We start from the raw sequence: 19,048 nt of genomic DNA on the forward strand, positions 1-19,048 counted from the left end.
AACTTTTAAAAAATTATATAAAATAATCATACGCATAGTAATTATTTTATATACCTTGAACCAGAGTTAATAGTATTCATAAAATATACATTGAACCAATGGCTCTTTTAATGTATTTGAAATAAAATGACATTATTATTATATAAGTTTATTTTATTTTATATCTCTATCATAAATTTAAAATTATTTAATTGATTATTTTCTTAACTACAAATAGTTGTTAATTTCCATTGTAAACTACGGAGTATATCTCTTTCCAAAAAAAAAAATAAATAAATAAATAACAAAATCCAAAAAGTTAATGTGCTTCTAAACAGTAGATAAGATTTTATAGGTTTTAATGCCCATGATGTCACATTCCTTCATTCCTTAAGTTATTTAAGATGGATAGGACTTAGGAATTCAGACTCATCACTCATTCTCATTCCCATAACTCAAAAGCTCAAAATCTCAAACTGTTCTGCTCTCTCAATTCTCTCCCTACCCTCTCACTCCTTCTCTTTCATTTCTTCTTCCCCCTCTTGCAATTCTGTTCTGCACTTCCTCTTTCAAATGGCAACAATAGCTACATTAATTTTAGTGCTTGGCTTCATCCTCACTCCTCTTCACGCTCAAACTCCACCGCCAAATAATGTTCCTATCTCCTGGGTTCAAAATGCTACTGCCAAAGGAGCAGGTACCTAGGTTACATGCATTATTATATATATTATTGCTCTTCTATTAATTTGTGAAATAATATTGTTTTGTTTTGTATGTAGTTTGCTTAGACGGTACTCCGTCTGCTTATTATTTTCAACAAGGCCAAGGGGAGGGAGCTAATAACTGGCTCATTTTCCTACAAGTATGTCATTCACTTCTTTAATTTTTCTGTTATGATATATCAATCTGCCATAATTTGTGTTTTATGTTATGCCTTAGCTTGTGATTTGAATTTTTTGGGTTTCTGGGAGGCATAATGATGTGATTTGAATTTTTAAGGGTGGAGGTTGGTGTGTGAATCAAACCGACTGCCTATCACGTGCTACATATGGCGGTGGTTCTGGTTCTACCAAGAACCTAAGACAATCTATCCAATTTGGAGATTTTCTCTCCAACAGTTCAACATATAATCCAGGTAAAACCAAATAAATTTATTTATTTAATTATTTTTATAAGTACTCTAATTTAATCATCGAATTCTGTTGTATATATATGTAGATTTCTACAATTGGAACAGAGTCTATGTTCCATATTGTGATGGATCCTCGTTTACCGGCGATATTGAAGCACCCGACAGTGTAAGTATTATAAATTCGAATTTAAAATATTTTCATTCAAAATATACCACTAAATATTATTTTAACTATTTTTTAAAGGTGACTAATGTCACATACCGAGGTGCAAGAATATTTAAAGCAACAATGGATGATCTTCTTTCTAGAGGCATGGATTGTGCCCAGAATGTACGGTACTTTACTTATATATAATTGATTGAAGATATTTAAATTTTATTTGTTATTTTAAACAAAATATGTATGCCAGGGGACAATTCAATGTTTTTATTTTATTTTTTATTTTTTTATTGGTAGGCACTTCTTTCTGGTTCTTCAGCTGGGGGACTGGCAGCAATGATTCATTGCGATAGATTTCGAGAACTTCTCCCATTGTTTGCCAGAGTAAAATGCCTCCCACTTGCAGCCTATTTTGTGCACGAGTAAGTTCAATTTTATAAATATTCAACTTAATTTACAACAAATTAATTTTTTATGAAAATTGGAATGGAGTAACTATAACATGTCTAATCTTTTATTAGGGAAAAGCTACCGGGGAGCAGATATTTTGAGTTGGCATTTGATGGGCTGATTAATTTACATGTATAGTAATTTCGATTTCATTAGTTTATAAATGTTTTATTATATCCTTTTTTAGAACTAATTTTTCAAATATAAACTTTAATAAAATTTTATTTATTTTTGAATTTACTATGAGTTTGTTTTATAGGGATCAGCCGGAATGCTGCCTCCACTGTGCACTTCAACAATGAGCAGGCCGAGTCTTGTAAGTTAATAAAACTAATATGATGTTGAGTTTGTGGCATAATAAATATTGTATTTTTTTGTTACTAATTTTTTTTTTTATCCACAGTGTTTGTTCCCCCAATATTTATTGCAGTTTGTGACGACACCTGTCTTTATAGCTATGTCGTCATTTGACCAAATACAGGTTAGTTGTACTGTTTTTAAAATTTCGTGATTTTAATTCAATGTTTCAAGCAATTTAGTTAGTTTTAATATTAAGTTCCGCGATTTCAAATGCTAATTTGTTATTCCACCATGAATCTATTAGTTGTCTTAATGTTGAAACAAATTAAATATATAATTTTCTTTTCAATGTCTCTTTATTTTAGATAAAGTGGAACTTATTTCGGGAAGATGAAGTGTGTTTAGTGAGTCAAAACTGCACAGATGATCAGAAAGAAGCAATACAAGGTCTGTGCTATAAGTTTCAATTTTTTTTTTTATACAGATTATTTGATTATTTCCTAGCTTCTAAGGGAATTCAGTGACGTAGTTAATAATATATTTAATTTGATTCTTTATTTATTTATCTTAATTTCAGAATTGAGATATGATGTGTTAGCTGCACTCCCCAAAGCTCTTCCATTGTTCAGGGGGATATGGATCATGAATTGTATTGCTCATGAGTTTCCTTACCATTCCAGACTGAAAGTCATAGGGGACAAGGTAATTAATAGTGTCACTATGTTTCTTTAATTTGTTTAATATATGTATGTATGTATATGTTTTTTTGTGACAAAAGTTTAGTGTTGCGTTATATTTATAGACATTTGCGGACATATTCAGCGATTGGTACTTTGATTGCAATTATTTGTAAGAAATTGATACCAATACGGAGCCGAGAAATTGCTCTACGTATGGAATAGATCCAAAAAAATTGTGAGCTGAATGGTAAGTTTGATTTAATGTGATAAAGTTAAATCGATATTGAGAATGTATATTTGTACTGTTGTAAATTTGTGAGTAGTTGGTCAAACTTGGATTGTGATATTTGAATTGATACATGAAGAAGTTTGATGTAATTAATGATTTGATTTGATCTATGATTGAACAATTTAATTTGAGTTTTATATTTTTTATTGTTTTCAGATTCTCAGATCAGGTTATCGCCCAGTCCAAGTTCCCAGCAAGCTAGTTTCTAGCTAGGAAGTAATTAAACTATGTCTACAATCATGGATTAGGCTTGAATTTACAGTACTTGTTTTATTGTCATGACTGTTGAAACTTTGTTTTATTGTGCATTTTAGTATGTACAATAATTAATGTCTTTAATTTGTTGCTGCCTTAACGGTTGTAGACAGTATGTAATATTGTGGATAAATTTTTTTAAATACTTTAAATATTGTGTGAATCAGTTTGGGTACCTTCTATTATTATTTTTTAGTTAGTTTATTTATTGAAGATTTTGAAATAGAACAAAGGATAAATATAATCTATTAAAAATATTTACTGAATATGGCTTTTTTTTTTTTTTTTTTTTTTTTTTTTCTTTATTAAAGATATATTAGAAACACTTATTCCAATGTCATTAACTTTCGAGAATGTGTTTCTTATGATATACATTTTAGCTAAGAATTTAATAATATTCTTCTTCCTATTCCCCTCGACGTAAAATGGGATTTTGAATTTTGCATATCAAATAAAGATTGTTAAAAATTAATTAGAACTTCTATATTTATCTTATGTGTTGTTTTCTCTCTTAGTTTGGTGATATTGTAATTTATAAAATTTAATAGATTAGTCACTAAGTACAAGAAATAATGAGACATTTGCCCAAATTGATATTCGATAGAATAATAAAGTCAATTGTTTGGTTTGACGACCTTTGTATCTATATTTTTAAATTTATATTTTATATATATTACATTACATAATTTTATAATTAAATATAAATTCTTAATATTATTAGCTTCTTTTAATCCTTATTTAAATTATCTTTTTAGATTTTCATTCTGAGAAATAACTAATATTAAAAATTTCTATATTAATATGTTTCAATTATTATTATTAAGAGTTATAAATTTATTAGTATAATTACAAAAATAAATATAAACAATTAAATAAAAATTAATAAGAGAGAGATTAATCATGCACTACATTTCGATCTCATTTTAAATTGAATAGAGAGATTCACTGACAAAATTTTATTCATATTTGAACCGAAATTCAAACTAACCCAAATTTTAAAAAACAAATATAAGAGTTCATAACCAAAATGGTCCTCGACTATGCTGTAATTACCAATTTGATCCTCAACTTTCATTCTTACTCAATTAAGTTAACTATGTAATTTTTATCCTATTTAGTCCTCTGTTAATTTGACCGTTTGTTGACTGTCAAAAGTGAAGATAAAACTATAATTTTACAAGCTTTCTCATTCCTCCTTATTTAGCAGCGCCAAATCATGTAGCAATATGCTTGGATTAGCTTCCGACGGTCAAAGAATAAGCAATCCAATTTATTCTTCAAAGGTGAAAAAGGCAGATTTTGAACTTATACCATAAGATGGTCTAGTACACTAATGTTCTGTTCAATTTGCTTGCTTTAACAAATGATTTAATATTTTTAGTGGTACTAGATGAATAGAATTTGTTTTGTATGAACTTTGTTTTACGGGAAGTTAGTACTCTATCACCTTTGCAACCTGTTAAAACTTAAGTTGTTACCTATGCAGGATTGTATCTGATTGCATCCCCATCAAAGGAAGAAAAAGAATTCCCTACTTAATACTGGCCACTTTGTTCTCATTCTTTCCATGGCTCCTTTTAGGCACCAGTGAATTTCTTAGGACTTCTAAGGTGCAGCCAATGGTTCTCCTAACAGTGCAAAATCTGCGCTCTGTCATGGAAGATATGGTAATTGATGCGATGATAGCTGAGGCTGTAAGATTAGAGCGGTATGTTTTCAGTTATTCCAAACTTCTCTCATTTTGAAGGCTCGTAAATTAGATCGTATGATTTATCCTCAGTGGTTGTGCATCAAAGCCCAAAGATTTGATTTCCAACAATTTTTTGACCGCGCATGGGTTGGCGCTGCTAAATAAGGAGGAAGGAAAAAACCTGTAAAATTACATTTTGACCATCAACAAACAGTCAAATTAACAGATAATTAAATTGGATAAAAATTGCATAGTTGAGAGCTTAATTGTATAAGAATGGTAGTCGATGACCAAATTAGTAATTACGGCATAGTCAAGGGACCATTTTGGTTAATAATATAAAAGAACAAATTGCACTTTTGGTCCTGTGACTATTGGGGTGTTGATAATTTGAGTACTTGACTTTCAAAACTCTCAATTTAATCATTTAACTATGCAATTGTTAACAGAATTGGTCGTGCCGGCCAAATCGCTGGCCAAATGTTGCCGGAAAAAATGTAAAGGTTTTTAAATTGTTTATTCATGGGGCAAAATGGTCATTTCATGTCACTTTCTTCTCCTCCCTTTACTTCCTGGCCGGAAATGCACTTGCTGGACTATTCTGCTCAAATCCACCTTCGTGAACAACTTTTAATTAATCATCTTGAGATAAACTTTTAATTACCTGCTATGATTTTTAATTAAAATTTTACAGCATTGTTATAATCCTTCTTCTAGAAGCATGTGGAATAACCACAAACCTGGTTGACAATCTCGTTGCCTTCACAAGAATCTAACGAGGCGACAGGTGATCTGGATCTAGGCCTAATGAATCGGTGACGCTGTCAAAGGAATCGGAAACGTGGTGTCTCTCCCGGGCATGCCACTCATGGGGGCCAATGATTTGCTTTCTTTCTGCTACTTCAAAGATGAATCTTTGTGCGTTCGGACTCTCCTTGCCAATCAGTTCTTAAACATCGATCAAGTGGGTTGGATCTTTAAGCAGAGTAGTCTAGAGGTCATGAAGCAAGTTTTGCAATTTCGGTCAGCAGGTGCAAATTTATAGACACAGACATGCCCAAATTCGGCCAGCAGTGGTCGATCTGGATTTGATTCTCCGTCTCTCCGACGGCGGCTTCGATTGCAGAGGAGAGGAAATGGGTTCGAAGAGAGCTTCTGATTTACTAAATTATTTCCTAATTTTCTGGTGGCTGAACAAAGAATGATACTAATTAATTAATTAATTAATTAATCTTGTATAATCCACATAATTGTATAATCCAAATTATTTTCGTCACTGCAAAGGAATTAATGGCTCCGCCACCGTTGCTGCAAAGGAAGAAGAAGAAGAAGAAGAACGAAGAAGAAGGGAGGGAAGGAAGAAGAATATTAAAATGACTGTTTTGCCCCCATTTATAAATAATTAAAAATGGTTTATATTTTTCCGGTGAAAATTGACCGGCAGGACCAAATCTGCTAACAATTGCATAGTTAAAGGACTAAATTGAGAGTTTCGAAAGTCAAGTACTCAAATTACCAACACCTCAATAGTTATTGGACCAAAAGTGTAATTTTTTCTAATATAAAATATATGTTAACTATTACATCTATTTCATAGATAATATTGTATCAATTTTAAAAAGTCTTTTAGGGGGTGATAAGTGTCAAAATGTTCATGTTTTCACCTTGCATTTAACCTAAAGTGTCACTCATTTGTGTGTTTATGTGTAATTCTTGATGATTTATTAGATGAATTGAATGATTTTTGGAACATTTCTCGGATGCATGTAGAGTCAATGGGAGCCAATGAGAAGCTATGAAGATGGGGGAAACACCTCTTAGAGTCCCAAATTATGGTGTGTTAAGTGGTCTTGGTCATTTGAAAAAATAAAGGCAAAAGTGGAGCAAAAGAGCAATAAGTTGAAATTCTCGCCCAACTCGTCCACTGATGGGTATTTTGGCCATATCTCTGCGTAAGAATGTCAGAATTAAGTTTTTTTTTCATGTTATTGGAAAACTAACTTGAAGGGCTACAACTTTGATGAAGACCACAAACGCTTATTCAAAAATTTTGGGGTTTAAAATAGCCTAGAAGTCAAAGACGCTGCGCAGAATATATATCTCCTTGAAGGTAGCCACGGGATTGACCACGCTCGTGGCCACATTCCAGTGGACACTCATTTCTGGCCACGAGATCGGCCACACCCAGGGCCATACCCATAGCTAGCCTACTTTACTCGTATTTAATCTCGTTTTCAGCCATTTCAACAGAGTTCCGACCCATTTTAGAACCCTAGCTTCTCTTCTTCATTTTCTTTCATATTTTAGGGTTAGATTAGACTTATATTTAGGTTATTAAACATTTTGGAAGCATGTAAACTTGAATTTGAAGCTTGGATTTCATCATTTCACTTCCATTTCTATAGATAAGTTCTACCTCTTTTATTTCTATTTCCACTTTGCTATTTACTTTCTTGCTTTATTGCTTTGATCTTCATCTAGTGTTTGTTATGGAATTCCTTATTGATTATGAATCTTGTGTTATTTTTATTATGTTTATGTGTGATTAGTTCTCCTTAGAAGGATGTAAGGTTGTAGGTTAGGCGTTTGATGGATGATTTTGAATTGGTTAAGGAAAGTTGAGACTTGACATTGATGTTGTTGATTGACATGATTATTTGAGTCCCGATTAGGGAGTGACAACCTAGTCTTAGCTCAATGAGTTGATAAACCATGCTTTACCTTTGAGAAAAGGGGAGTGTGTGATGTTATGAATACCAAGTGTTTGATGAAATGCCTTTTAAACATTCATGAGTCACGAGAATGTCCTTGAATGTTCTATGAGTGCGGGATGACCCTGAGAAAGGCTTCCCTATTGTTATATGACATCTATAATTTTTTGGCCCCCAATTTGGTTTCACTATTTTGACCTACCTTTAGTTCCTATATATCTACCTCCACTTTCTTATCATCATTTTTTTTTTTTTATTATAGTGTGTTGTGTGATATTGTGTTTGTATCCAAATCAACCATTCAATTTGTCTAGATTTCCATGAGGAACATTAGTATCTTATGCTTGGAACACTAAAGCTCTACTCCTGTCGCCAATCCTTGTGAGAACGATATCCGGTGTAAGGATACCCTCTTACACATCCACTCACCCAAAAGACAACTTCATCAGGAGGTGTATTCAATCAAGACTTTTAATGATTTTCAAAGATTTTTAAATACTTTAAAGTTTGGTGGTATTCAATTTAGACTTTTATAGACTCTTTAAAAGTCTATCGGTATTCAATTCAGACTTTTCATAAGTTTTAAAAGTATATTGGTATTCGATTCAGACTTTTATAGTCTTTAAAAGTATACTCGTATTAAAAAACTATTGAAAAAAAAGCATAAAATTACATTTTAAGTGGCTATTTTGTGGTCCAATTATTACTGGGGTCCATTTCCGATTTGGGTCGGGTTAACATAGATTCGGGTTCTTCGTAGTGAGACGAAGAGATTGATAAATTGTACGCTCAAAATAGATAATGGGTTAATGAAAAATTGATTCTCAAAGTAGACCTATTTGAGTTGGAAAATGAAGGTGGAAAGGCTTGTAAGAATCTTTTGTCCCACATTAGTTTGAGTAGGGTTTGCACCACTATTTATACAAGAGCATTTCTAAGTTATATTGATTTGTATAGCATAGAGGTTCTCTCATGTAAGGGGTGAAAATTTAAATCCTAAAAAAGGTTTGATGTGTTAACTTTCTAAAAATATTTTCCAACATTTTAGCTACTGAAGAAGTCTTCTTCCGGAATGAATGGGCATCAGCTTCTGGAGCGGTCATTTTCCAGAATGGACAACAACTTCCGGAATGGGATCTTCATCTTCCGGATATGATGCCTGTACCGTTTCCTTCCGAAGTTGTCTGTACCCTTTCAATGGCCGTTTGGAGGATTAACTCAAATATTACGGAATTAATATTAATCCCAGATTAATTCCAATTTTAAATTATAGAATTAATTCTCAGGTTAGTGGTCAGCTATTACAGCAGTTATTTTGATTGATCTAATATCAACTTTAATGCCATTGTTGAATGCTATTAATTCATCAACTCTTATATACGTTGTTGTTGAAAAGTAGATTTTAAACACTACGAAAATTATCTTTTCTCTCTCGAAACTCAGCTTCTTCTCCTTTCTTGTCCTCCTATGTTCATCTCACGCTCTAGTTCGCCGGGTTCCATTGTTTGAGTGCTCAAATTAAACATGAAATCGTAGTACGTTTTATCCTAGGAGACGTCAAATAAGGTTTTAAGGAAAGAGTGTTTTGCTCGACTCGTACTAACCACCTACCCGAAATTCCTTCCCGCTTGTTATTTTTCCTAGAAATATTATTTTCATAGTAATATATCATAACAAAAACTTATTAACTTTCATATACTCTATTAGAATAGGATTTCTGTAGACTTTTTCTTCGTTAATATAAATAGATGAAATCCAACAAACTCCAACCTTTTCAACTTTCTCTACCAAACTTTTTTCCACTATCTAAACCAAACAAACTTTTCATCGATTTCTATCCAATTTTACGGTACGTTTCAAACCTTTCATAAATACTCATACAGTTTTTATTTTATTCTCTTTATTTTCATACTCATATACTCATAAATTATTATTTGTGGTTGTTCGCAGCAAAAAACAGCAACAAGTTGCTGCTGTTCGTAGCAGATTTTCGCTGTTGTTCATCACTGCAAGGCTTCTCGATCCGACCACAATTATTAGTAGATGACAATCAATTCAAGTACTGTTAATTGAAATGAGTTCTATTACATAGACTCCCTTATTTCTACTCCATGAGGTAGCAAACTAGGATTGATTATTTTCATTATGTTAGTCCACAGAAAAGTGTTTACATCAAAAACATGTGAGAGGGAATACAAATTGGGAATATAAAATGAGTGTCCACCAAGTATTTTCCAATTGAAATCATAGTCTTCCCTTAAAGTGTGCTTTTGCAATTCTTGCTACCTTGTTATGACTTATGACAGGTTTAAGGTGCATTATTATATTTGTTCATCGCTGTTGTTTGCATTTGCTGCGAACAACAGAAATCTTCTATGAACTTTATTTTAAAAATTTGCCATGCATTAATTTATTCAATATTTTTTTCAATTAATTAATTTATTTATGATTTATAAAAAATATATTTTTATAAAAAAATTATAAACAATGTATTAATGGAAGTTATGTAGTGTTTGTAAGGGTGTATTCAATTTAGAGTTTTAATGACTTTTATAGACTTTTTAATATGAAAAAGTTTTTAAAAATTTATAAATTTTTGTCATACGAATTTTTATCGAGTCGTATAAAGTTGATAAAAGTTAAAAAAATTCTAAGAAAGCCAAAGATAAATTTTATAAAAGTCATTTAAAACCCATCACTTTGAAAGTCTTAATTGAATACACTCCCTTAGTTAATTATTAGTATTTGTGTTACTTTTAGTTTGATGGTATATATATAGAAAATGACGTACTTTTGTAGACTTTTTAATATGAAAAAGTTTTTAAAAATCTATAAATTTTTGTCATACGGATTTTTATCGAGTCGTATAAAGTTGATAAAAGTTAAAAAAAATTCTAAGAAAGCCAAAGATAAATTTTATAAAAGTCATTTAAAACCCATCACTTTGAAAGTCTTAATTGAATACACTCTCTTAGTTAATTATTAGTATTTGTGTTACTTTTAGTTTATGGTATATATAAAAAAAATAATTACACTAATACTAAAATCATTAAAAATATTCAAAATTGATAAAACTAAAATTTCAGGTAAACTCAAATTAAACAAACCCAAAATAATTTCATTGCAACCGAAAATATTTTAATAAAATTTTGTCCTGATATCATGTGTCAAAAGCATTACTCAAAATATTTGGATATCCAAAATTAAAGTAGGATATCACCCGATTGACCCGAATCGAGCTGATGTTCAGTCTAAATGAAATTGTAATATTTACGATAAAAAGTTTAATACTAATCAAGAATAAATAAATTAATTATTACGTATGAGGGAAAGTGTAATCCTTATTATAAGGAAATATATAATCTAAATGTCCATTTGAAAATCAAGAAATTGACTTCCAAAAGTCATTTTCTAGATTTTTCAATGTTTGGGTACTAAAAGAAAATGAAGTCAAAGAAAAATATTCATTCTGGTCAACAGAAAAAAGGCTCAATTTGATTCGTAATTTTTGGTGGGAAGACATTTTTCCGAATTCTTTATTTTCCATCTCGCTTCCCTCACTTCTTTTTTGAATTAATACCCAAAATCGTCTTCGACTATAGTGGTTTTTCTCAATTTTGTCCTAAACGACTTTGGTGACTTAATGTAGTCCCAAAGTTTTGTGTTTTTACTCAATTTCGTCCCAGACTTTTATGTTTTTGCTTAATTTAGTCCCCCATTTGTTATTCCGTCCATTTGTTGTTAAATAAATAGACAATTCAGTAATTTTAATATTGGCATCTCTTTATTCATAGACATGTGAAGTGCGAAATCCCTCTTTTTTTACGAATTACTCCCAGAATCACTTCTAAAGCTGCGAATATAAAATTTGATTCGTAGGTCTGAGAGTAACTCTAGGTGTAATTCGTGTAAGAAAGAGAGATTTCTCACTTTGCAGGTTGAAAGTAAAGAGAGGTCAATATTGATATTATTGAATTGTCCCTTTATTTAACACCAATTTGACGAAATAACAAACGGATGACTAAATTGAGTGAAACACAAATGTCTGGGACTATATTAGGTTACCAAAGTCGTTTAGGACGAAATTGAGAAAAACCACTATAGTCGAGGACAATTTTGGATATTAACTCATTTTTTTGAAGTTAGTTTCTAGATTTTTATTATTACAACCACCAACACCACCAAATCAGAACACAACCACACCATCACCACCACCGCACCACACCACCATCAGCACATTATTATTACAAGTATTTTATTATAATAATAATAATAATAATAATAATAATAATAATAATAATAATAATAATAATAATAATATGTTCATTTTCAGTTTAAATTAACGAAACAGAAAAACTACAATTTCTTAACTTTCATTCAAATATAAAAATATACTCCATAGTTTTTTTGACATTCAACCAAACACTATAAAATTAAAATTTTTTCAAAAAATGAGTCATTTTCTGAAAATTATTTTTCGAAAAATATTTTTCAGGTTTGTAAACGGACCATTAAATCAAAAGTGTAATACTTTGATATTATTTGAACTGGACTTAGCTAGTTCAGTTAATATTTAGGTTTTAGTGGAGCGTTATGCTGTGCAACCTTGTGCACCATGCAAGGTTCACACGGAATTGGATTCATAATTTCTATACTATAGATCCATAATTTCTATACTATAGATTCATAATTTCTATACTATAGATCCAAAATTTTTATACTGTAGATTCATAATTTTTAAACTGTAGATTCATAATTTCTATACTATAGATTCATAATTTCTAAACTGTATAATTATCAAATTATGAATATATAGTTCACTGATTTGTGAATGCAGAGTTCAACAATTGAGAATATGAACATTGAAAATTATGAACATAGAGTTTTGTAATTGTAACTATAGAGTTCAATAATTATGGATGAATAGTATAGAAATTATGAATCTATAATATAGAAATTATGAATCTATAGTATAGAAATTATGAATCCAATTCTGTGTGCACTATGCATGGTGCACGGGTATGCAAAGCATAATTTGCCAGTTTTAGTGGTTTGAGCCTAAAAATAAAACTTTTGTCCTGATAAGTATCCCAAAAGATTTAAAAATATTTAAGTGTTTTTTACTTTAATAAGTCTCAATATCCTTTCTTTGGATATATGACTGAGTTTTATGCCATAAGTCAGCTAAAGATTCTTTTGGTGCACTCCTTTTAACGCAAACATCACATTAAACAATGAATTAACAAAGTCACCATTAAGATTGAAACAGTATAGTGTATCCAACAAAACACCAGAACCATAAAGGTTTTTGTTGATACGAACATTTGTCCCCAATCTTAAAATAAAAACCCAATGTTTCCAACCTAGCTGTTGAAACAAGATTTCTAGAACAATTTGGAACATACAGATAATTCTCAAGATCAAGGCAAAAACCTGTATCTAGCTTAATTCTGTAAGTTCCAATACCTTCAATTCTAGCTTTCATCATGTTTCCCATGAAAAGACACTTTTCATTTTCCCTATGAGGTTGAAACATAAAAAATCTTGCTTTAATGTTATAAACATGGGTTATAGCACCAGTGTCTAACCATCAAGTATTAGAAGGAACCTTAACAAAATTGGATTCAAAGCATACTGAAACTGAATGTATACTTTTATTTCCATCCAAGCTTTCTTCTTTAGGTATTCAGCCTTCTTGTGCCCAGGTTTGTTACAGAATAGCATTTCTGCACTTTCTGAACATCACCTTGCACCTTCATAGGATGCTTGACCTTCTTTTTTAAACTTGCTGCTATTACTACTGACATCAGAACTGTCACCATTATAGCGTGATACGATAGTGTTCACTGCAAACATTTATCTTACAAATCAATTGCTTTGAGTAACAAACATTTATTCAGACTATAATTTATAGACCTTAAGTTTGTATTTAAATCCGCCTTTGGGTCAAATTTAAATACAATGTCAATTTACCGACATGCATCATTCACAAATACTTGAATGAGACTATTCATCAAGTTTCAATTTAATATATAGGTCATCTTTGGACATGCACTACATATTAACAAAACAAGAATCATAATCTCCTAAATTGTCATTAATCACATGTCTGATCTACCTTTGGGCAACCGCTAGAACCATGTGTTAATGATCACAAATGTTTATCAACCCTTTAGTGTCATTTAATGATGCAAAATACATGTGTACAATAAACATTTATAAACATCAATAATTATTTAGCTATTACCTTGAGTGGGCCACTTTGGTGACTAAAGCACTCGCCTTATGCTAATAATTTATTTATGTGAATAAACCTTAATTTATGTTGTAACATAAACATAAAGTGTAATTTTTTTGCTTTCAAGTGCATATATTTATAATTTCAAGTGCATGGTTTTGAGTTTTCAAGTGCACATTCCATATACAATTGATTTTAAGAGTCATTAATTATAGTTCACTGCATTTTCGCACCGAAAGTATTGTGCACACCTGATACTAAACATATATATATATATATATATATATATATATATATATATATATATCATAAACATTCATTGAATATGACTTTTTATTGTAGAAATATTAGATGTATTTACTCCAATGTCATTAACTTAAATTTATGACTAAATCACATTCAGTTTCTAAAACAAATTGATAATTAATGGCATTTTACAAGTAGTTAATAACAATACTTTTGTGCTTACTATTATGCATAAAAGTGTTATATATATATATATATATATATATATATATATATATATATATATATATATATAATGGAGAAAGATCACATTAAAATAGAAATAAGAGAATAAAGAAGAATAAGAGTAATAACAAATAATTATGAGTTGTAAGTACATTATTATGGTGTTTCTATTAACCACTCTTTTACCTTTATTAGTGTCTTCATGCCATAATAGCCCTCCACCTCCACCTCCACCTCTGAAAGACCCTGTAGATGATTCTTATTTTGAACAAAGAGTTCAACAATGCATGGATGATCAGATACAGCATGCCTATGCATTTAATAATGTTCTTTCTCCTATGTCTCCCGAGAAAAAAAAGGAATATGAAGACCATTGCAAAGGATTCGTAAATTGTTATCTTAATTATGTTTGTTAAAAATTAATTTGAACTTCCAAATTTTTCTTATGAATTATTCTCTTGCTTAGGTAGGATCTAATGTATATAAATCACCCTCAATGAATCAAGCACCCTATTGTTACCCCAGGGCCGTATTTTAAGTTTTGGTGGCCCTGTTCTAGTAAATAAATGTGGCCCTACCAAAATCATAATTTTTAAAACTAATACATGCAAGTTTCGAACCTTTGACCTCCAAGTTAAAATACAATAAATACACATTCTTACCATCTCTTCATGAAACCTTTAAAGTTTAATTGAAAACTTTTTAATTTTTATTTTTAAACTAGCTAGGTAAAAATTAAATATTGAACCTCTAAAATTTGGGGCCCCTCTAAAATTGGGGGCCCTGTGCGGTAGCCCAGCTTGCACAGCCTAAAATCCGGCCCTGTGTTACCCTTATGCAACCCAAATCTCATTCATTCACTACTTGACCCAAGAAGATCTCCCTGTGGCACATCGCAAAAGACGTTGCAATCCACCTTGTTCCGGGCATCACGATGTTATGGACCGGGATATTAGGATCGCGTCACAGGCTTAGGAACTTAAGAACACAAATGAATTGAAGCGTTTCTGGAGTGCTTCTTCTCCCCAATCTTTCCTTAATAGAAAGCCTAAATTCTGAATTTCCAAAAGTCCCCCTTCTTCAATTACATAGGTAGGTATTTATACATAATAATATAAAACAACCCACTAACCCACTACCAACTACCTAAGAAGGTGGATATCCCACTACTATAATAATAATAATAATAATAATAATAATAATAATAATAATAATAATAATAATAACAACAACAACAACAACAACAACAACAACAACAACAATAATAATAATAATAACAACACTATGTTTTAACATTTCCCCGCCCATCAAAAATCACCTTGTCCTCAAGGTGATGGAACAGAGTGTAGTATTAGAACCTAAAAGTGTTGTATTCGGACTAGCCAAAATCAGTCACGTGATGCTCAAATGGACCACCTGGTTGTCCAGCTGGGTTGGGCCCAATATTCCCTTCAGCCTCATCAATCACCACACAAAATAAATGTGCACAAGAATGGCCGGGAGTCCAGCGCTCATCACAAGTAAAACATAGACCCTTGGAGCGTCGATGTTGGTACTCAGATCGCGAGAGGCGCTGTTCAGTGGGGAAGGAAGAGGACCCGCATGGACCGCCGGCGGAGGAGGCCGACGACGGAGCCGGCCTAGGGTTCGCGACGCGGAAGCTGTTCGCGGAGGTCGCTGCAGAGATCGCCGGTGCCGACTGTCCAGGTGGCAACGAAGTCGTACCTGCGAAGGACGAGAATGCCGAACTCAGTCGCGGACGGTGTTCGGGTACGGAGAGCTGGCGGCGAGAGTAAGATCTGGCGAGGTTGATGGCGACATCCAGGTTCGGCGGACGCTGATTTTCAACATCGATGCGTAGCCAGTCGTCTAATCCCGTAGTGTAGAGGTCGACGACTTGGCCATGGCGAATCATCGTCGTACGAAGTAGCGCCGTCTGGAAGTCATCATCGTAGTCTGCGACGGGGCGGCCTCCCTGGTTCAGTTTGGCGAGACAACCCAACGCATTACCTCGGAGGCCAGGTCCGAAGCGCAGGTAACAACGTTGTTTGAACTGAAGCCAGGTAAGTTTCGGTTCTTCCATCTCTAGCCGGAAATGCCATAGTTGCGCCACCCCGGTCAAGTGGAAGGCCGCCAAGCTGACAAAATCGCTGGCAGGAGTGCCCTGTACCCGAAAAAACTGCTCACTGGTGAAGCCAGCCGGAGGGGTCCTCTCGCCCGTCGAAACGGGGAAACTCCAGCCTGGTAAATTTGGGGGCAATGGTGGTGGCAGCAGGGCAGGGTGGCGGTGGTGGTGCCTCCTCCACCGAAGGAGGAGAGGGCGCGTTGTGGCTGCTGGAAGCAGCCTCTTTTCCGGCCAAGAACTGCTGGAACATAGCTCGGAGTTCGTCCTGATCAGCCTTCATAGCCTCCCGATCAACCCTCATAGCCTCGATCGTGGTCCGGAGGTTCTGAATGGAATTTGCCAGGGCCTGATCGCCCATGACATTGGCTTTGATACCAAATGTTATGGACCGGGATATTAGGATCGCGTCACAGGCTTAGGAACTTAAGAACACAAATGAATTGAAGCGTTTCTGGAGTGCTTCTTCTCCCCAATCTTTCCTTAATAGAAAGCCTAAATTCTGAATTTCCAAAAGTCACCCTTCTTCAATTACATAGGTAGGTATTTATACATAATAATATAAAACAACCCACTAACCCACTACCAACTACCTAAGAAGGTGGATATCCCACTATAATAATAATAATAATAATAATAATAATAATAATAATAATAATAATAATAATAATAATAACAATAATAATAATATTAATAATAACAACACTATGTTGTAACACACGACAACGCATTTGCATCTTTCTAGCCTCTAAGAACAAGCTTCCAAACTCAACTGTTAACATATGCACAAACCATTTCCACAGCAAGTATAACCACCCTTGTATATATATACCAGAACCAACACAAACACCACAAGTGCACACCCAAAACTTCTAAGATACACAAACAAAAAAAAAAATTAAATCACCCAAAACCAGATTAAAGAAAAAAAAAACACAGTAAAAACTGTTTTCAAAAAAATAAACACCGTAAAAACTCTTAAAACCCTCAAAGCATAAAAGGCACATTCAACTGTCACCATATGCACAAACCATTTCACAGACAAGTATAACACATGCACTCCCAAACAACCAAGAAATTAAAAAAATGGAGTCAATTCCATTTTTGGTCCTAGACTTATTAGGACGTGGACAGTTTTCATCCTCCATAATAAAAATTGCCAAATTATAGCCACACCTATTGATCGTTGGACACTTTTAATCCTCCGTCAATAAATTCGTCTATTGACCGTGAAATAGAAGGCAAAGCTGTCTTTTTATGTGTTCTCTCCTTCTAATCTGCCTAACTCATCCGCTGGCAGTGAGTGTTGATGAGTGATGACTTGATGTACACCATAACAAGTCCTGCAAAATCCACACAAACCCATCACAGATCAATCTCATAAAACAACATAAATCAAACAAAAAATTTTCCTACAACCACTAGGGAAAACAACGGCGGTTCTCTGCTGAACTGAACAGTAGAGGAAAAATCTTTGCATGCAAGAGTGAACAAAACAGAAGAAACAGCAAGGTAGAGCTTCAACAAAAAAGCCCCAAACACAGAACCCAATCCATACCTTGCCGACATAAAATCTCTTCAACCATAAATCATTCCACACCTCACTCTCTCAAGAGCCCTTCTCGATTCCAGAAAAGTGAACAAAAGATAAAAAATCGGATCAGATACTCTACAAGGAATTAACTCTATAAATAAAACTCTATAAATAAAAAGCAAAAGAAAGGGGGGAAAGCATTACCGCCACCGCCACATCTCCGTTAAGAGGAAAGGAATGGAAAGCGGATTAATCAAAGAAATCCCCAGCGAAATAAAGATTTTGTTTTTCAAGAAAAGAAAAGAAAGGAAATAGTGGGTCTGAGCATATCTGTCAATCGGAGCGGGAGGAGGGAGATTGAGATTGAGATCAACAGCTTTTCCCAGCGAATTTGGCTCAGAACGGTCGAAATCAACGACAGAGGAAGAATAGGAGTTGCTTGAATTCGGCTCAGGACAGTTCTCGACTCCTCCTTACCGCTGCCTCCTAGAAGCTTGAAATCTGCTTCTTCTCCGGCGTCTTCGTAATGTGTGCTCTCCTTCTCCGCCTTGCACTTGTCGACATCAGAGTCCTTGCTGCCGCGACTAACCGAAATATCGTAGTCGTCGAGGACGTCGGTGACCAGCGGCCCAGTGGGTGAAGCAAGCAAGACGCGGTAACGCGCTGGATGAGATAGGAGAAATTAGAGACCTTGTTCGCCATTCTCCGACGGCAGCAGGGAAGGCGGTGGCGATGTTACGGAGTTCGCCGTGGGGTTCATCAGGCTGGTGGTTGGCGGCGGCGGCTGCCCCGGAGATTTGGGGCCCACGTCGGATGAGGAGATTTGAGATTGAAGTAGGAGACGGAGGTGTTGAGTTGCTGAATTAATCTGGAATCCTCGGTCAACAGCGAAGACTTTGTTCTTCTTGGCAAGATTAGGAGAAGGCATAAAATGACATAAATACCCTTCATTTTCACGGTCAACCGACGACACAAATGACGGAGGATTAAAAATGTCTAACGATCCATAAGCGTGTTTACAAATTGGCAATTTTTAT

General features: G+C 33.6%; 1 protein-coding gene across 2 annotated transcripts; it reads left to right on the forward strand.

The window, feature by feature from the left end:
- The first annotated feature begins 455 nt into the window (after positions 1-455).
- On the forward strand, positions 456-3,304 carry LOC109160693 (pectin acetylesterase 8-like). Of its 2 annotated transcripts, XR_002050811.1 has the most exons (13): positions 456-676; positions 759-841; positions 979-1,114; positions 1,198-1,277; positions 1,356-1,442; positions 1,569-1,693; positions 1,793-1,853; positions 1,981-2,037; positions 2,125-2,202; positions 2,387-2,468; positions 2,599-2,723; positions 2,824-2,948; positions 3,147-3,304. XR_002050811.1 is itself a non-coding variant. In XM_019308968.1 (12 exons), exons 1-12 carry the CDS (start codon positions 553-555, stop codon positions 2,872-2,874), a joined length of 1,089 nt encoding a protein of 362 aa, XP_019164513.1. In that variant the 5' UTR covers positions 456-552; the 3' UTR covers positions 2,875-3,113. The 2 variants fall into 2 exon arrangements, 1 of the variants encoding a protein (XP_019164513.1); XM_019308968.1 differs by lacking the exon at positions 3,147-3,304 and having other exon boundaries at positions 2,824-3,113.
- The last annotated feature ends 15,744 nt before the right edge of the window (positions 3,305-19,048 follow it).

The sequence above is a fragment of the Ipomoea nil genome, unplaced genomic scaffold, assembly GCF_001879475.1.
Source record: "Ipomoea nil cultivar Tokyo-kokei standard unplaced genomic scaffold, Asagao_1.1 scaffold2879, whole genome shotgun sequence".
In the NCBI taxonomy this organism is placed as follows: Eukaryota; Viridiplantae; Streptophyta; class Magnoliopsida; order Solanales; family Convolvulaceae; genus Ipomoea; species Ipomoea nil.

Coding starts and splice junctions, on each gene's coding strand:
- LOC109160693 (XM_019308968.1), top strand. CDS start 553: ATGGCAACAATAGCTACATTAATTTTAGTGCTTGGCTTCATCCTCACT. Junction 842..978: donor ACTGGCTCATTTTCCTACAA/GTATGTCATTCA, acceptor TGAATTTTTAAG/GGTGGAGGTTGGTGTGTGAA. Junction 2,724..2,823: donor TGAAAGTCATAGGGGACAAG/GTAATTAATAGT, acceptor TTATATTTATAG/ACATTTGCGGACATATTCAG.